Here is a 17,305-nt window from a genome sequence, read left to right as displayed (position 1 = left end):
AGAATACTGTCCTGAGTCTGAATTAACACCGACCTGAGGCTACAAGAGGGGAGAGAGAGAGAGAGAGAGAGAGAGAGAGAGAGAGAGAGAGAGAGAGAGAGAGAGAGAGAGAGAGAGAGAGAGAGAGAGAGAGAGAGAGGTGTAGCAAATACACAGGTTCACAGCCCTACCTGTGGCTATCCAGCCCAAATTGTGGTGGCTATACAACTAGCTCAGAGTATCTCCAAAACATCAGGCAGGTCTTATGGGATGTTCCCAGCATGCAGTGGTCAGTACTACCAAAGTGCTCCAAGAAAGGACAACCAGTGAACCCGGCGACAGGGTCATGGGCACCTGAATCACATTAATGCAATTCATGCAGGCCTCACCTCACAAGAGGACTTAAAGGTCGGCATTTGATGGAGAGAGAGAGGGATAATAAGTCGACAGAAAGAGAGAGATAAAAATAGATGGAGAGAGAGACATTGAGATAATATAGGGACAAAGAGAGAGAGATGGAGATGAGAGAGAAAATGGATGGGGAGAGAGAGAATATACAGATAGAAAGAAAGAGCGATTAAGACAATGAAGGGGAAAATGGATGGAAAGAGAGACCTCAAGATAGAGATAATAGAGGGACAAAGAGAGAGACGGAGACAATAGTGGATAATGGACGTAGAGAGATGGCAATAGAGATAAAAGAGGGAGAGAGAGAGAGAGAGAGAGATGGAGACAAAAGAGAAAATGAAGGAGAGACAGACCTTAACACTGCGATAATAGAGGGAGAGAGAGAGAGAGAGAGAGAGAGAGAGAGAGAGAAACAGATGGAGATTAGAGAGGGAATGGATAGAGAGTGAGAGAGAGATTGAGATAGATGGAGAGAGGGAAATTGAGAGCAATGGAGAAAAGAGAAGAGAGGTGATGAACCTCTTTCCCCATCTCTCTCTCTCTCTCTCTCTCTCTCTCTCTCTCTCTCTCTCGCTCTCTCGCTCTCTCTCTCTCTCTGTATGCAGCAGTGAAACTCTGAGGGCCTCGTTCCACTGGGCGCTGCTGGTGTTATTTGGAGTGTGTTAATGGAGCACTTGCTGGCCGCCTACTCTAGACAGAAAGAGCTCTGACCTGTAATGGACATTCTGAGAGTTGCTGATCACAGTGGTACCGTCCAGCTTCCATACGCCACTTAGTGTGTTATATACAGATATATACAGTATGAATGTCGAATGTTCTATAAGGGGTCTGTGTGTGTGTGTGTGTGTGTGTGTGTGTGTGTGTGTGTGTGAGGCCGTGTTTACAGTCATGAGTGGTTATGAGTGGTCTGCCCACTTCAGTGTACTCTATGCGTATGTTAACAGATAGCGACATGCTAGCAGAGTGGTGCTTTTTTAACTCCTTGAGATGATGGAGGGTGTGTGTGTGTGTGTGTGTGTGTGTGTGTGTGTGTGTGTGTGTGTGTGTGTTTGAAACTTCCTCACACTCTTTCTACTGAAAACATCTTAAGTGTAGACTGTCATAGTCCATTTTCTCTGTGTGTGTGTGTGTGTGTGTGTGTGTGTGTGTGTGTGTGTGTGTGTCCAGTGTTTGTGTGTGGGTAAAGGAGTGTGGGTTAACACAGAGTGACATACTAGCAGAAAGTGGCACTTCCCGTTACTTACAGTAGTCCCAGTTGAGACATGTGTGTGTGTGTGTGTGTGTGTGTGTATGATTGTGTGTCACCTCTTACACTCTTCCAGCAGAAAAACATCATAAGTGCAGCCCACCATTGTCCACTGTCCGTTCTGCACACTTGTTCTGCTAGTGGTTCTCTATAAGAATAACACCTGTAGTTAGCATTTCAAGCATAGTTAGCATTGTCTGCTAAGCTCATTCATGGAGAAAAGGCATAGTAACATTTCCCACTGCAGTGAAGTACCCTGACGATGGACCTGTGGTCCTGCCCCACTTCCATTTTCTCAGCATTCGAGCTGCAGCAATATTCCGTAGAGTGAGCTGTTTTTATTCCATGCTAATTGTTCCAAATGAAGCTAATTCATTGCTGTTAGGCTAATGGCCAGTACAACAGCAAGCCGTTTGTCAGCTTGTGATTCCTCCAGTCTAAATCTCTATTTAGCTAGCTTAGCTATGTTGCTGTACTAGCAGTAGCCACTTTACATCCATCCTGATAATCTGCTAATAATCCGACTAATAGCTCAATCGGAGTTTAGATTCTCTGCCCAAGCCCAAGCCCAAGCCCGACCCGATGCCCGACCCAAACGTGGGCCGAGTCGGGCCAAGATTTCCCACCACTTTCCACAGGCCTGGTGGGGTCAGCTTCAAGAAAATCATCTGTTACGTAGGCCTACGTTTTTTTTTACGTTTTAGTGATAATCACTATATAGCACAGTAACAAATCAGCTGGAGCGCACATATGTGAGCATTACACTTGACCTGCAGTGCTGTATGTAGCAAGCAGGACGGGTCGGGTGTCAGCCTGTCCTGTAATCCCTCAGCCTGCTAAACGTTGCCTCGTTCCTAATTTATAGTAGTACCTCATTTATTTGTAGTAGCGTTATTTGCTTGCAGCAACCAGAGCATTTGCACCAGCCTCATTGCTGTTTTTTGTGTGTTTGCAAAGGAAAGTAATTGAGACATAATTCTAGTATCTAGTGGCCCATATTCTAGTAGCCCATGTTACTGATGTTCAGGCCTGTGGATCATTGTTGGCATTGATGGTGTTTTAATTATTATGTAGTTCCTTTCTTTATTAACTTCTTTCGTGTTGCAGTGTTCATTAACATCATTCGAAAGAGAATTCGCTTATTTAAACAACTCAGAATTGTCGTTAAAAGGTCATTTTTAAGGTCGGTCTGAAGTTTTTGGGCCCTTTAAATCGGAATAGGATATGCCCATGTATACACCTCAGTCGGAATAGCTATAGTCTGGTTTGGTTGAGGTGATTCCGAATACATTATAATTCCAACTGAACGGGAAAAGGGTAATCCTTTAAATACTAATCCATTAAATTGAAGAATAATCGCCAGGTTAACACCAGTTTCCAATAACATTCCCAACCGGAAAATCTAAATATAGCCTGCTTATGGTAACACGGTATGTGGTGCAAGAGCCTAGCTTGTACAAGACAACAGCAATATGAATTATTTCAGGAATAGGGGCTTACAGTATTCGGTTCTTCTCAAAATCTGTGAATTCCTCCTTACTGCCTATTTACATCCACAGGTTTTTGTAGGATTTGCTTTGCGGTTTGAACAGTTGGTAACTGTGGAGGAACCTCCTAAGGTGCTTTAAGGAAGCTTCAAAAATCATTTTCTTGAATATTCCTCAAAACACATGAGGAGGTTCCTCCAGTTTCTCCAAAAGTTCTCAGAACCTCCAAAAGTTCTACTTTTTAACAGTGTGGACGTTTTAAGAGAACGTACTGATAATGTAAGGGTTCTATGAGCAGGTGCTTTGCAGCTATTGGCAGTTTTTAGCTGTTTTTTTGATAGTGTGTGTGTGTGTGTGTGTGTTATAGTAGTAAGGACACTCACAATCTGTGTGTGTGTGTACATCAGCATGCTACATGCAACCATAAGTAGAGGCTTTAATAAGCTGAAAAGGTGAGTGCTGATGGCCGTCTGGGCACCACACATGATGAAAGATGTGTGTGTGTGTGTGTGTGTGTGTGTTTGTGTGTGTGTGTGTGGCCTGCTGGATATCTAGCCGTAGTAATCAGAAGACTAGGGGAGGGAATGAATCTCTTTCTGTCCGTAAAGTGAGCGTGCTCCCCTTCTCCTCCCCTTCAGTGTTTTCACTTCATCTGCATCAAGGAAGCTGCCTATGCGCTACTCTACACACTAAGGGTTTGATGGCATGCATAAGTCATGGTTCTGGTTCCTGGGCCTGGGCGTCACTTGCACTCGCCGCAGTCAGATGCCAATCAGTTTGAGCTAAGCTTAGCCTGACATATTGCTAACTTGCTAATAGCTTACAGCTTAAGGTTTCCAAGTGGAACTCGCGCTCCTTCATTAACTATTCCACAAAGCTGTCAAAAGTATTCACATTCATTACTCAGGTAGAAGTGGAGATACTAGGATTTAAAAATACTTCTATAGAAGCTGAAGTATCAACTTAAGCTTTATACTCAAGTAAAAGTGTAAAAGTACTGGTTTTAAAGCTACTTAAAGTAGAAAAGTAAAAGAAATATAAGGAAAATAAATGCTAAAGGCTCAGGCTGCGCTGCAGGGACATATAGTGCACTACCCCACCTTCCCAAATTAGATTTTTTCTAAAAGCCATAATGACGATAATCTTATATTAAAATGGGAATGTTGAAAAGTTTTGGGATGCGCTAGGCTGCCTGTCTCAGCTGCAGATCTGCCCATTGAAAATGAATGCCTGTTAGTAATATCAAATATATTAAATCTATGTTTACTACTGAGCACTAACTTGTTTCATGGAGCAGAATATATGATGAGTAGTTGTCTATAAGTATTGTAATGGTGCAAAAAGTCAAACTTCAGAGGCATGTTATTAATAACTTAAATATTTATTATAAACCTATATATTTACTGAGAATTTCCCCACTGTGGGACTAATAAAGGATTATCTTATCTTTTATTTTATCTTATCTTTTATTCTCATCCAACCACAGTTCAAACAAAACTCACAAACCACAAATTCACACTTTATGTGTAGCACAATTTATCTGGATAGGTTTTTTTTTTTTTTTTTTTTTTTTTTTTGAACGATGACGAACGGGCTATTTATAAAATATAATAAGTAGAACGTAAAGATAATTGTGTGAAAATGTGAGCAGTAGCAGTAAAAAGTTGGCTGAATAATAATTACTCCAGTTAAGTATAGATAACCTAAGTAAGGTAACGAAGTGTCTGTACTCCATTACTTGACACATCTGCTATTCCGGTAATATCCTGATGAATATTAGATGAATATCACTCTTGTTTGTCCGACTTATGGACTAGTTCCTCCGGTTCTATTTTTGCCGCCCGGCTTTACTGCAGTGTGTTTTTCAGTGCGATGCGATTTGGCAAAAAATAGAACCCGTACAAAGCAGAACGTCCATCAAATAAACGGAATGTAGCGTCTGGAGTTGTCAGCTTTGTTGATTATAATAGAAACGCTTTGCTTTTATAGCTACAACTGCCTCACGTACCATGCTGAAAGAACAAGGTGTGATAGTGGTTATTTCACACAAAATCTCAAAAACATGCTCGCATATAGTTGCTGTCAATCAAAAACCATGTATCTCCAAAATAACAACTTTACAATCGAAGGAAAAAAACTTCAATGTAGAGCGATTTCATTCCATGTCATTTTGGAGCATTTTTATTGGTTTGCCAGATTTGAATTATGTCAAAAAGTAAAAAATAAATAAAAAATTAGATATTAAGTTTTTTTGGTAACAGCAACATTTTATTATTATTATTATTATTATTATTATTATTATTATTATTATTAGTAGTAGTAGTATTATTATTGTTAGAGATGGGACAGTTTCTTTTTTTTGTCATTTTGTCATTGTAAAGAATTATGGTTAAGTCAATGCTGAAAACAACATAAATATAATATAAATATAAAATTAGCACCAGTGCTAATGCTACATACAGATGCCATGTAGTTCTGTAGTGATAGGCCATTTAGGCCACATCCACTGTGACTGTTTGAAAGACCAGACAGTAATCGTACAACCATTTGCAGGTATACACCAATCAGCCATAACATTAACACCACCTGCCTACTGTTGAGTAGGTGTCTTAGATGTACCACCACACCAGATAAGACCACTGATCACTGAAGTTACCCTGTGGTATCTGGCTCCAGCGTTAGATGTTAGCAGCAGAGCCTTTAAGTCTTGTATGTTCTGAGGTGGGGCCACCATGGATTGCATCAATGAAGGTCAATGAGGGTTGCCCCTGCAAACCGGAAATACCCCACGAGACCTGTCTGTTATTTTGGAGATGTTCTGACCTAGTCGTCTAACCATCACAATTCAGGTCTTCTCAAATTGACAAATTGATCCTTATACTTGACCTTTTTTTCTGCTTTTCACACCACCTTCAAGAACTGACTAACTCCTAGTCATTAACAGAAGCATTAGGCGCTAAGTTGAGGCCATTGAAGACATCTCACTGCTTTTAGCTCTGCCCTGACAAACCAGTCAGAGAGAGAGAGAGTGAGAGAGAGAGAGAGAGAGAGAGAGAGATCTATGAAGACTGATCTCCTCAGGAAATGACCTTGTCTCATGAAACTTTTACAAGCCAGCAATGAAGTTCTCCAGCTGCAGCGACTTTGATGAATAATACGAACAGAGTGAATATTGTTATCATAGCATTCTTCATTGTCTTTAGACGTATCAGAGAGAGAGAGAGAGAGAGAGTGTGCGAGAGCAAGCGCGAGAGCAAGTGCGAGAGAGTTTTCAGTTCAGTTCAGGACTGCTTGTTGGCACTAGTGTGTTGAGAACAACACTGCCAATCCGTTTAAACCACAACCATTTGACTTGCTCACTTTTACACCACTGCTGTAAATACAAACCATGCTTTGAGCGCCCCTTGTGGACAACTCCTTAGAATCCTCCATTTCTTGAGTAGTGGACGTATCAAAGCATGTGAATCGAGGCTGTAGAGTAATATTTGACGGATTATACACAAATATGACTCGGGTTGCGAAGCGGTTCTCAGTTCTCGCTTCATCAGAGTTCCATAACGCAGTAGCAGCGTTCCGACCTGGAGTGGCAAGGATAGAGAAGGCATTGTCCCTATTATATATCAGGGGAGCATCAGCATGATTTTGAAGCTGTTATTTTAAGGTACTCCTGAATGGAATCAATGAATTACTACACTCTTAAATACGAAGGTTCTACCAAAGGCTCTTTGATCGGTGCCATGAAGAACCTCTTAAATGTCTTAAATGTTCTTCACCAGTGGAGGTTCTTTACCAGTCTATAGGTTCGTATAGGTCCAAAATGGTTGTTCTAAGCACCTTCATTTTTAATAGAGAGTATATCTGCATGCCCTGTACTGTGTTACTGTTTCTCTTAAAATAAAGGTGCTACAAAGGGTTCTCTTAGAAAATGCCATAGAAGAACCATTTAGGACCTATTGAACCTACTGAGTTACAACACACTAAAAAATAAAGGTGACAGGAAGGTGTCTTTTTTGGTGAAAACTCTCAAATATTTTAAATGTTGGCTCTAAGATTCTTGGCATTTATAATTCTTACAAAAATATTATTTATGGAACCAATGGAAACAATCCAAAAAGCACCTTTAACTTTAGCCGCTATCAGTGAGGAATGTGCAGTTTTGGCGATGGTCCTCCAGGTCAGGTTCAGACAAGGTTTTGTAGGCCTCTGGTCAGGCTCGGATTCAAAACATCTGTGCTGTGGGTCAGACTGGAGATGGACGTTCTTTAACAATACAACAAGGTTGGTATCGACCTACAGTGTGATGAGTAGCCTCTGCCAGACAAGGAGGAGGTGGATGGTGGGCCTGCAGTGATAGAAGGTTGCGTGGACCACTGCTTTGGGAGCTTGTTAGCAGAGCCGTTGGGTGAAGCGTGTGTTCTTATGAAGCAGCCTCTGGGGCTAATGTGAGGAGAAGGCAACAGATTACGTCCTGTACGATTACAGGTAGTTTAACAAGAGGACAAGGCCTTCGCTGCATGCTAATTAAATCTTCACAGCTCTGCACAGTCTCTCTCTCTCTCGCGCTCTCTCTCTCTCTCCCACTCTGTCTTTTAGCTTCTCACCCCTTTCCTCGATCTCCCTCTGTATCTCTAAAATCCACATTTCTGATGTTGTTATTGTGTTTATGTCCACCCACTCTTTTTCACACGCTGCCTTGTGTTGTACCTCTTTACTCCCTTCTGCTGCTTCCTCTCTCTCTCTCTCTCTCTCTCTCTCTTGCTCTCTCTCTGCTGAGCAGCAATAATGAGATTTTTATGGCCTCTCATCTGTCTGTCGGTCCGGCCCTGTGATGGTGGTGAGACAACGCGTGTGAAATAATGGCAGGCTGCTGGATAAGCTCTCTCCTTTCCTCTCGCTCGCCCGCTCCAGGCTGTGTGACAGACTTATGAAAGCTGGAGATGCATGTATGTGTATAAGGCAGGAGGTCATGTTATGGCAGCGCTAGCCTGAGGGTCTTAAAGCAATATTCCTGCACCTTGGTAGCATGGGTCTGATTAACACGTCCCGTGATTTACCTATACTTTGCAGAAATAAGCAGCAAATTAGCCTATTACATGCTTATTACATGCTTATTACATGTTTATTATGCGTCCTTATGCAAAAATGTACACTTTTTCAGCCCACAGCTTATGTAGGTGATCAGCCAAGACTCCTGCAGTCCAAATTTTACTTCTTTAGTGGTGGACTGGAGCTACAAGGATAACGTTGTCACCCAGTGTAACCGTCACTGCCCACATACTTCTGTGTGTCCATTATGTTGGCATGGATGATTAGCAGTACATCCGTTAGAGGGCAAGTCCGAGTCAAACCTTTCTGACAACGACAAACATGGCGAATCTGTCTCACTCTGCTGTCCAGGGAAGGCTTTCTACCCACAAATACAGGTGAAATGAACACAGGGTATGGACAGAAGGCTATGAATGAGCCTTTAATCTGCTTCCAGGGCTTCATGCAGATTGCCAGTGTGCTTCAGGACCCAGTGTGACTTACTGTGGTCCATGACAATGAACAAAAGCTGAGTGTGAAGGTTTTCCCATGTGTAATAAAGCATGTATGCATGTGTAATAAGCATGCAGAAATTCCTCTTTGCTGTAGGTCTAAAGATTACATTAGCAACTGTGAACCTGAAGGATGGGAGACAAGACAGTGGACACAGAGTCAGAGATTAAATGAGGGGATAGTATTGGTGGATGAGTGTTATGGTAATAAAATAAGTTTATAGCCAAAATGAAAGCCTCTCCATCTGTCTGTCTGTCTGTCTGGCTGGCTGACTCTGAAGTATGTGTGAAATAATGCCAGGCTGCTGGGTTTGCCTTCTCGTTCACTCTTGAAACGTGACATGGCTTATTATGTGTTTATTACATGTTAATACATGCTTTATTACATAGTCATGACTATATTGTTGGATTATTAAGCTTTTGCTTCCTTCAAAAATGCCTATATTCAATTTTAGAGGGGTGAAGTGATCACATCTCTCTCTCTCTCTCTTTCTTTCTCTCTCTTGCTCCAGGCTGTGTGTGACGGGTTTGCGGCGCATGTGCAATTTATGTCCAAATGTTTCTGGACACCCCTTGTAATGAAAGCTTTCAGCTACTTTAAGTTGCACCCATTACTGACACAGATATTCAAAAACCATCCTGTAGAGAAGTACTGCCAATAGAATAGGACTCTGTGGAGCAGATAAACATGACCCTACTGGCACCATGCCTAAATACCAGGCGTGGGTTAGAGGGAAATAAAGCACCCCCAGTATTATGCTGTGCAGCAGTGGATAAGGTGGAGTGGTGATCCTCCGACATAATGACCTCACTAATGCCCTTGTCGCTGAATGCAATCAAATCTTCACAGCAATGCTCCCAAATCTAGTAGAAAGCCTCCCCAGGACAGCAGGGACAGTTACTCTAACAAAAGCAGGATAAACTCTTTTTAAATATCGTTGCTTTTGGAAGAAACCATGAATAATGAGTAGGTGTCCCAATACTTTTGTCTATATAACATATGCATATTAGGCAGAAGTTCATGTTCTGACAGTTAATGGATACTCAGCAATGGAACAGCAAAGCTTCACTGTGAGTTTATTACATGCTTATTACATGTGTATACCTGCTTTTTTACACAGTTATAACTTTTTTTATTGGGCTAAGGCTTTTCTTGCTTCTGCTGTAAAAATGTGCTGTAAAAAAAGTACATGCTCTTTGATGTGCATTAAGCTCGCACGCGCTCTCTCTCTCTCTCTCTCTCGTGCGCTAACGCCAAACTGTGTGACGGGTTTATGGTGCATGTATGTAGATCAGAGAGGAGTTCATGTTCATGTTGTCACGCTTAATTAACATGCGCAGTAAATTCAGAACAGAAAGAACTGCAAATCTTGCCGTAGCAGTTCATTACATGCTTATTACACATTTATACATGCTTTATTACATGGCTACAGCTGTTTGTTGGGTCCATTAGTACAAATAGTTGCTTCTTAAAAATCACTGTGGTTAAGATTAATGTAACTAATGTACCTAAGATAAATGTACGTGTGTGTGTGTGTGTGTTTGTGTGTGCACATATATGCACCTCATAACCTGGAATGTCACACAAACCACTGATTCCATTTGGACGATATATGAGCATGTACTCCTGCATATATGTGTGTGTGTGAGGTTTGCAAAGCCGGTAGTGTCACACCATCCACTTGAGACAAATTTGCATGTGTTCTTACACACACTGTAACACACACAGGGGTGTGAGACCTGATGTGCAGTGGGCTGAGAGTGTGTGTTTGTGTGTGTGTGTATGTATGTGTGTATCCCAAGCCCTGTGGCGGGGGGCCGGTGAGCGATGGCAGTCATTTGAGCAGAAGGAGAGAAGCTGCTCCCCAGACGGCCGGCTGCTGGGTCCCAAACTCCGCTGGATTAATGACGGCTGTGGACAGCTCAGTCTAACGCTGATAAATTAGCATTCGCTAAGAAAGGCGAGAAGGGGGTGGTGTTTGTCTCGGAGGGGGGGGGGGGTGGTCGAGGGGAAGAAGGGCCTTCGTTTGGGCCTGAAAATTTGGTCAACTCGTTTATCACAACCACACTCATCCCCCAGGTCTAGAAAGTAAAGCAGTAGAACGTGAAACAGCTTTGAGGCGGTACATTGTTTATTACATGCTTATTACACGTAAATGAAGTATTATATAGTGATAACTGTTTCTGATGGTTTTTAGAAGGAATTGACTGCTTCTGCTATTAGGTAGTGCTTTCAGACCTATATTAACCATTAGCCACCTAAATGAACCGAGTCTGGAGGGATTATTGTCATTGTGTACTATTTAAATGACGCTGTAATTGCATGTTATGTAATTAAGTATGTTTATGTTCTGTTAACCCAGATTTTGATAACTTAGGATTTGTTAGGCAAAAAAAAACAACTAAATTCCGCATTTGGAGTTGCTAACAAACACTACATCAATGACATCAATAGTCACCCACAATGTTTTGTGTACATTATATGTACCTGCACCATTTACTTATATTTAGCAGAAAATAGAACATTTTTATAGATATAGCTTATTACTTGCTTATTACTTGCTTATTACATGCTTATTACATGTTTTAAATTGCACAAATTTGCTATTTGTCCACTGACTCCGGATGTAGCTGATCAGCCTGTCTGGAGACATGTCTGGAGTCCATATTTTACCTCCTTACTTGCGAACTGGAGCTACTAAGACATGTAAACAAACAGTAGTCATTTAAAACTGGTCCCATAAAGACACGTCCACACACTTCTCTCAGCCCACTCAAACCACTTCCAGGTCTTCACTCAGATTGTACAGGTTTGTCAGTGTCCTTCAGGAAACACCATTACTTGCTGTGGACCATAAAAATGAGCAAAAACGTGACTATGAAGATTTTAATGTGTAATAACTCATGCATAAGTGTGTAATAAGCATGCAAAATGTGATTTACTGTATGTGTGTCTGTATTCCTGTCTTGCCACTTCAGGGATACGAGGTGTTGCAATGATGGCAGCAGTACGTAGATCCTCTGCAGGCTTACCTCACCAGCTCCTATTACACGTGCCTAAGTCAGACCCTCGCGTCGGCTCGGCGATCGTTGTCGGGACTGGATTACATTGGATTTTTCCCGTGATTAGGCTACTGTCTGTTTGTTTGTGTCGTCTGGTGTATTGATTTTTGATCCGCCTCATTTTGCTGTGTTTGCTTGCCGCTCCATCAGTGAGGCGCTCGCGCTAAAACGGATGATTGTACATGCTTTCTGCAGATGCACCGTTTTCCCTACTGTGTTTTGGATCCCACAGTCAAGCAGAATCCATCAGTGCTGATTAGTTTGAGGCTGATTCTCTGTCCCTTTACCTGCTCACTGCACGCTAAATTTTTGGAAGCAACACGGGCATGAAATAAACATGAGATAGCAGCGACACATGACACGTTTACTCTTAGCTCTGTTTCATCTCTCTTATGGCTCCAGTCAGACCCTCCTGATACTCATATTTAGATGCTCTTGGGGAACTGAATCAGGGCCGTGCTTCAGTATCTGAAACAGATACTTTTTCAGTAGACATTAGTTTAGTTTTGAATTCATTTTTGTGTTTTCAAAACTGTTGAAATAATTTTTTGGTAATTTTCTGAACACATTTCTATTCACTTTTTTTCTTTTTTGCAAATTTTAGTCTTGCAGCAAATTTTGTAAAGCATTTTTTTATAGAACTGTTTTACAGCGTTTCTTTCACAGCATTCTTTGTCAGTGTTTTTTTCTGCAGCTTTTTTTCACAATATTTTTTGCAGCATTTTTTCACAGTATTTTTAGCAGAAATGTTTTGACAGCAATTTTGTTTTCACATGATTTTGTCTTTTTTTACGTCATTTTTACAGAATTTATTTATTTCCAGTTTTTCACAGCATTCTTTTTTTCACAACAATGTTTTTCAAAACATTTTCACTGCATTTCACTACATGTTTACTTTTTTTTTTACTCTTTTACTTACGTAAATTTTTTTAATAACTGTAAGATTCTTGGTTAGGATTGAATTGAGGACAGTAGCTATCACAGAATAACAGAGTCAGAACGTTATTATCTGAACCTGATACCAGATAAGATTAAGATTTTTTTTTTTATCTGATCTAACTTCTGTTTTATGCATCTGTTTATAGCATTATCCATTATATTGGAATGTTGTTGTTTTTAGGTAGCTGTGATGGGTAGCAGTAGTTCACAAGCACTCATTTATTCGTCATAATTCACAAATATATGAATATTTTCCAGACAGCAAGTTGTTAGACAACACACTGCAGTTGACCCCTTTCATGCAGAATGTAGCTGCCCAGCCTACACATCGCTGTTGTCCCAAAAACTCTTTTTACTATTTTTGCCGTTTATTCGTTTTGGACACAAGTCACAATGACTTGAAATGAAACGTTTTTACATTAACGTCCATTGAACGTTAAGAAGGTGTGTTCCTCCTCTTGTAAAGCAGCTATTTTGGAGATACAAGGTTTTTCCACTCCAGGCTGGAATTCTGAATGCACTAGTGTTTATCAGGATTAGTCACAGCACTCAGCCTTGGGAAAGCTTGGCCTTGGCAAATGGATGCTGAAATGGCAGTGGGTGACACAAAGTCCTCCCTCTCTCGGCACGCTTTCTCTCTCTCTCGCTCAGCCCAGGATAACTCAGCGGATCTCTTCCAGTCCCAGTTCTGTTAAAAGGACCAAGTGATTACCCATGGGTCTTTGCACTGGCTCACCTGGTGTTGTCCTGCCATTCAGAAAGAAGATACACACACACACACACACACACAGCCTGCCTTACACATGGTCATGACATGACCTCAAAGAGACCCCTCTCTGGGACAGACGGCCATGGTCAGAGACAATGTCAGCAAAGACATGCACTCACAAAAAATGCCTAACTCGTGTGTGAGTGTTTGTGTGTGTGTAAGCAACTACATCTTCATTTTTTGCAATATTTTACATTTTGAGTCGTATCAAAATATTATGACCACCTACCTGATGGGTAGGTATAACCACCCTTGGCTCGGATGAAACTAGCGAGACGTTGTGGAAGATGTTCATTATAGGGGTTAACTAGAGGTCCACAGTGCTTCATCAATTGCTCTGTACCACTTGTCCGGAGTCATCGTTCCCCTCTGGCATCAGTGGCCCATGCGGAACCAGTAGCCCATTCTCTATACACCTTCACTATGGTGGCTCTAGAACATCCCACTAAGTTGGCGTTTTCCGAGCTGCTACCACCCTTCACCCGCTGTCACAGTCATATCAGAAAATTATGACCACCTTTGGTTTGGAATGAACTCGGCCTGGGACGTCACGGATGCCACATGACAGGGTTTGCTGCACCTATAAATAAGCGAGCACACCAGTCAGCTGTAGCAGAGTGCAAAACGGTCGTCAGGGAGAAGGATGCAATTGGACGGATGTCCAAAAGGGCATGATAATAGGGTGATAATAGCATCTCGGAAACTGCTAACTTTGTAAGATGTTCTAGGGCTGCTGTGGTGAAGGTGATATGTCTGATATGTCGAGCTCTAATTCTTGTATGCCAAGAAGCATATCGGCTCATTACGCATGTGAACCTGCTCGCGGTGGACGTTCTTGCAGGCTTTGCGACGGCAGTGCTGTGGGTTTTATCAGCTAGCTGAAACAGGCAAGTCTTTGTGTCTCATTGGCATTATCACTGTCGTGTTAATGTGTTGCTCTGCAGATACCGCCACGCGCTCCGACAGCCAACTGAAAGTAATGTCCGACCGCCGCAGATCTCTCTCGCTCACTAAGGCGCGTTCTGCATGTACGTGTAAATGCTCCCGTTTCAAACATTATAGCTCCATATGCGCCCTTTGCTTCTGTACGCCTCTGATCTCTGCTAATTCCAATTAGATAGACCCTAATTTCGTACCCAGTGTTGGAATCAGTTTGTTACACAAGGCAGCACGTAATGTGCTTAGCCAGTGACTGGCTGCATACAAGCACACAGGAAGCCTCTTGTGGTGCTTTGTAACTGCCAAGAGTGTGTTTGGCTTGCCACTTGAGAAGAAATAAAAGACTGTCATAAAGAATGGGCTCGAGTGTATTTGTGTTGTATAGCAGCTGTAGTGGGCCAGGAAACCTTGGAATAGACAGAGACTGCCATGAACTCTGTTTTGCATCTCTTGAAAGCACGCTCTTATCGCTTAGACAAGCATAGTAAATTACACATACAGTCAGAAATAAGAGAAAAAGGAGGACACCCCATGAAAACCTTGTCATTTTAAACATGTTTAAACATATGGAGATTTGACTTTCATTTGAACAGTATTGAAAGATGGAGGTTATCGAACTAAACACATACAGCTGAAGAAATGTCAAGAAAACCATTTGCAAAATGCAATAATTACAAATGCATTTTTTTTTGGGGGGGCTACATGTATTACTACCTATCATGTCTAAAATAACAGGTCCAGTACCTCGATTAGTAAGTAGTAGAATCTGTAGTAAGCACTTGCCTTGAATGTGTTTGCAGGCTTGCCCAGAATCTATCACAGTGCATCCAACAATAAAGGCAGCATCGAGAAGTGGCAAGCCAGGTCCAGAAAGTAAAACATCTTTCCTAACATTTTGCTCCAATGACCTGGGCACTTTATCTGCTGGTTGGAGCTCTGTTGCAAAGACAGGCAGTTGGAGCAAAATCTTGGGAAGGATCTGCCTTTTAAATGGATGGAAAAGAGCAACAGCAACACAACAGGCAGAGACTGTTGACTAAGACCAACGTGGACATGGACTACTTAGAGGGCACATTTTGAGGAAGTGGAATCAACAGTAAACCTCTGACTTTAGGTTGTCTTCAGGCTGGTGATAACATTGGCTCCTTAAGCCCTGTTTGTTCTTCACCCTCATGACTGCATTACTCTCGTAATTAAAATCATTATCATAGACTCGAAATTAGAGCCCTGTGGAACTACACAAAACATGCTAAACTACCTTTGAATAATTCAAAGTAACTCCAGCATTAATAGCAGGATTTATAACAGAATAATAAACCATGCGTTCAAAAAATTAAGGTAACCTGCCCTGGTGAAGGCCCACAACCCAGTGAATGCTCTGGTGAAGGCCCACAACCCAGTGAATGCTCTGGTGAAGGCCCACAACCCAATGAATGCCCTGGTGAAGGCCCACAACCTGTGGAATGTGGGCCAAGTCATCAAGTATTGCTGGTTTTACTCTTCCTTACTGGGTTTTACCCTTTTGCAAGTACATTCTGGCCCCATGTAATGGTCTGCCCGGAGTCTGTTTCTTTTCTTCAAGTTCTGCACCATTTAAGGTGGAGCAGACAATTCCTGCCTTTTAGGGATGCGCTGTTGTGGGAAGAGTAATTAGAATCAGTAGAATTAAAGCTGATCGTAGTGTCGCTTTCAAAGCTGAACATTCGGATCTCTTGGGTGGGACCATTCCTGGTAAAGGGTTAAGGTTGCAAAGGCAAAAAAGCTGTGTACACTGAGCCACTCTGTGTGGTCTACCATATTAAACAAGTCTGAGGTATTGTTTTTAGAGTTTTTGGACTTTTGGATGAATAAATAAATATGTTTCCTCACAAAGTTAACTGACCGAAGTCGTGGAAAAAGATATTGTTGGGGTTTCCAGAATAGGGAAACTAGCAATAACTCAATGAAAGAGTGCTAAAAGTCAAAGGATTCCAGTTTGATTACTAAGAGGGTAAAGTTAGAGCCAGCCTTAAGTGTTGGAAATGCTGTATTTAGTTACAGTAATACATGGAAGGCCCCCTTAAAGTTATTACTATAAGAGTGTGTGTGTGGCTGATGGAGAGTACTAAGTAAAAAAGCACTTAAAAGCCATTAGGGCTGCTCTTATAAAGATATCGAGTTTGCTAGAGGCACGGGAGATTTTTTGGGGGGAATTCCACCAGCATGAATATTTCACAACAGGCTTCTAAAAAGCCGTTTCAGTGCCAGACTGGATCCCCCGATGATAACAATAACCATAACAATAACTGCCGTAAACTAAAAAAAAACACACACACACACACACAATTCAAGCAAACCGTTTACGATCACAAGAACAGTCATGGGGAAGACTGTTTCCATCCTCATAAAACAGCTAGGGCATAATTGTCCAATGGCACTTACTGCTGATCCCATTCTGCTTCACGGAATAAAAAAAACATCTTCTGATCTTCATATTCCTCGTTCTCCTTCTTTAAACAGCTCTCTTTATCTGTGTATGGTGTGTTTTTGTTCGTCCTCAGTGGGAGGAGGTGAGCGGCTATGACGAGAACCTGAACACCATCCGCACCTACCAGGTGTGTAACGTCTTCGAGTCCAGTCAGAACAACTGGCTCCTGACCACCTTCATCCAGCGACGTGCCGCTCAGCGGGTTTACGTGGAGATGCGCTTTACGGTGCGCGACTGCAGCAGCATCCCACGTGTACCAGGCTCCTGCAAGGAGACCTTCAACCTCTACTACTACGAGAGCGACCAGGTAGGGCTGTATAAGTGAATGGTCCATGATATAGGTTTTGCTATATAGTATATTCTGGAGGGTTTCTGCAGGTCCACCCCTCATCTGGTGCACCCCACCCAGAATTACTGGCTTTAAAAGACCTTCATTCAGAAGAACATTATTCAGAAACAAGCTTCTTCAGA

The 17,305-nt window shown here is 41.9% G+C and overlaps 1 protein-coding gene across 3 annotated transcripts in view; it reads left to right on the top strand.

Moving 5' to 3' along the window:
* ephb1 (EPH receptor B1) overlaps nucleotides 1-17,305 on the top strand; it is a 305,121-nt gene that overhangs the window by 105,053 nt on the left and 182,763 nt on the right. For all 3 annotated transcript variants that reach the window (XM_072669348.1, XM_072669347.1, XM_072669346.1), the window contains exon 3: nucleotides 16,908-17,141. In XM_072669348.1, the coding sequence (XP_072525449.1) occupies nucleotides 16,908-17,141 (234 nt within the window). The remainder of the gene's footprint in view (nucleotides 1-16,907; nucleotides 17,142-17,305) is intronic.

The sequence above is a fragment of the Salminus brasiliensis genome, chromosome 23 (genome assembly GCF_030463535.1).
Source record: "Salminus brasiliensis chromosome 23, fSalBra1.hap2, whole genome shotgun sequence".
NCBI lineage: Eukaryota > Metazoa > Chordata > Actinopteri > Characiformes > Bryconidae > Salminus > Salminus brasiliensis.
The sequence above is the reverse complement of the archived record's forward strand: the minus strand, read 5'-3'. Positions and strand labels throughout refer to the sequence as shown.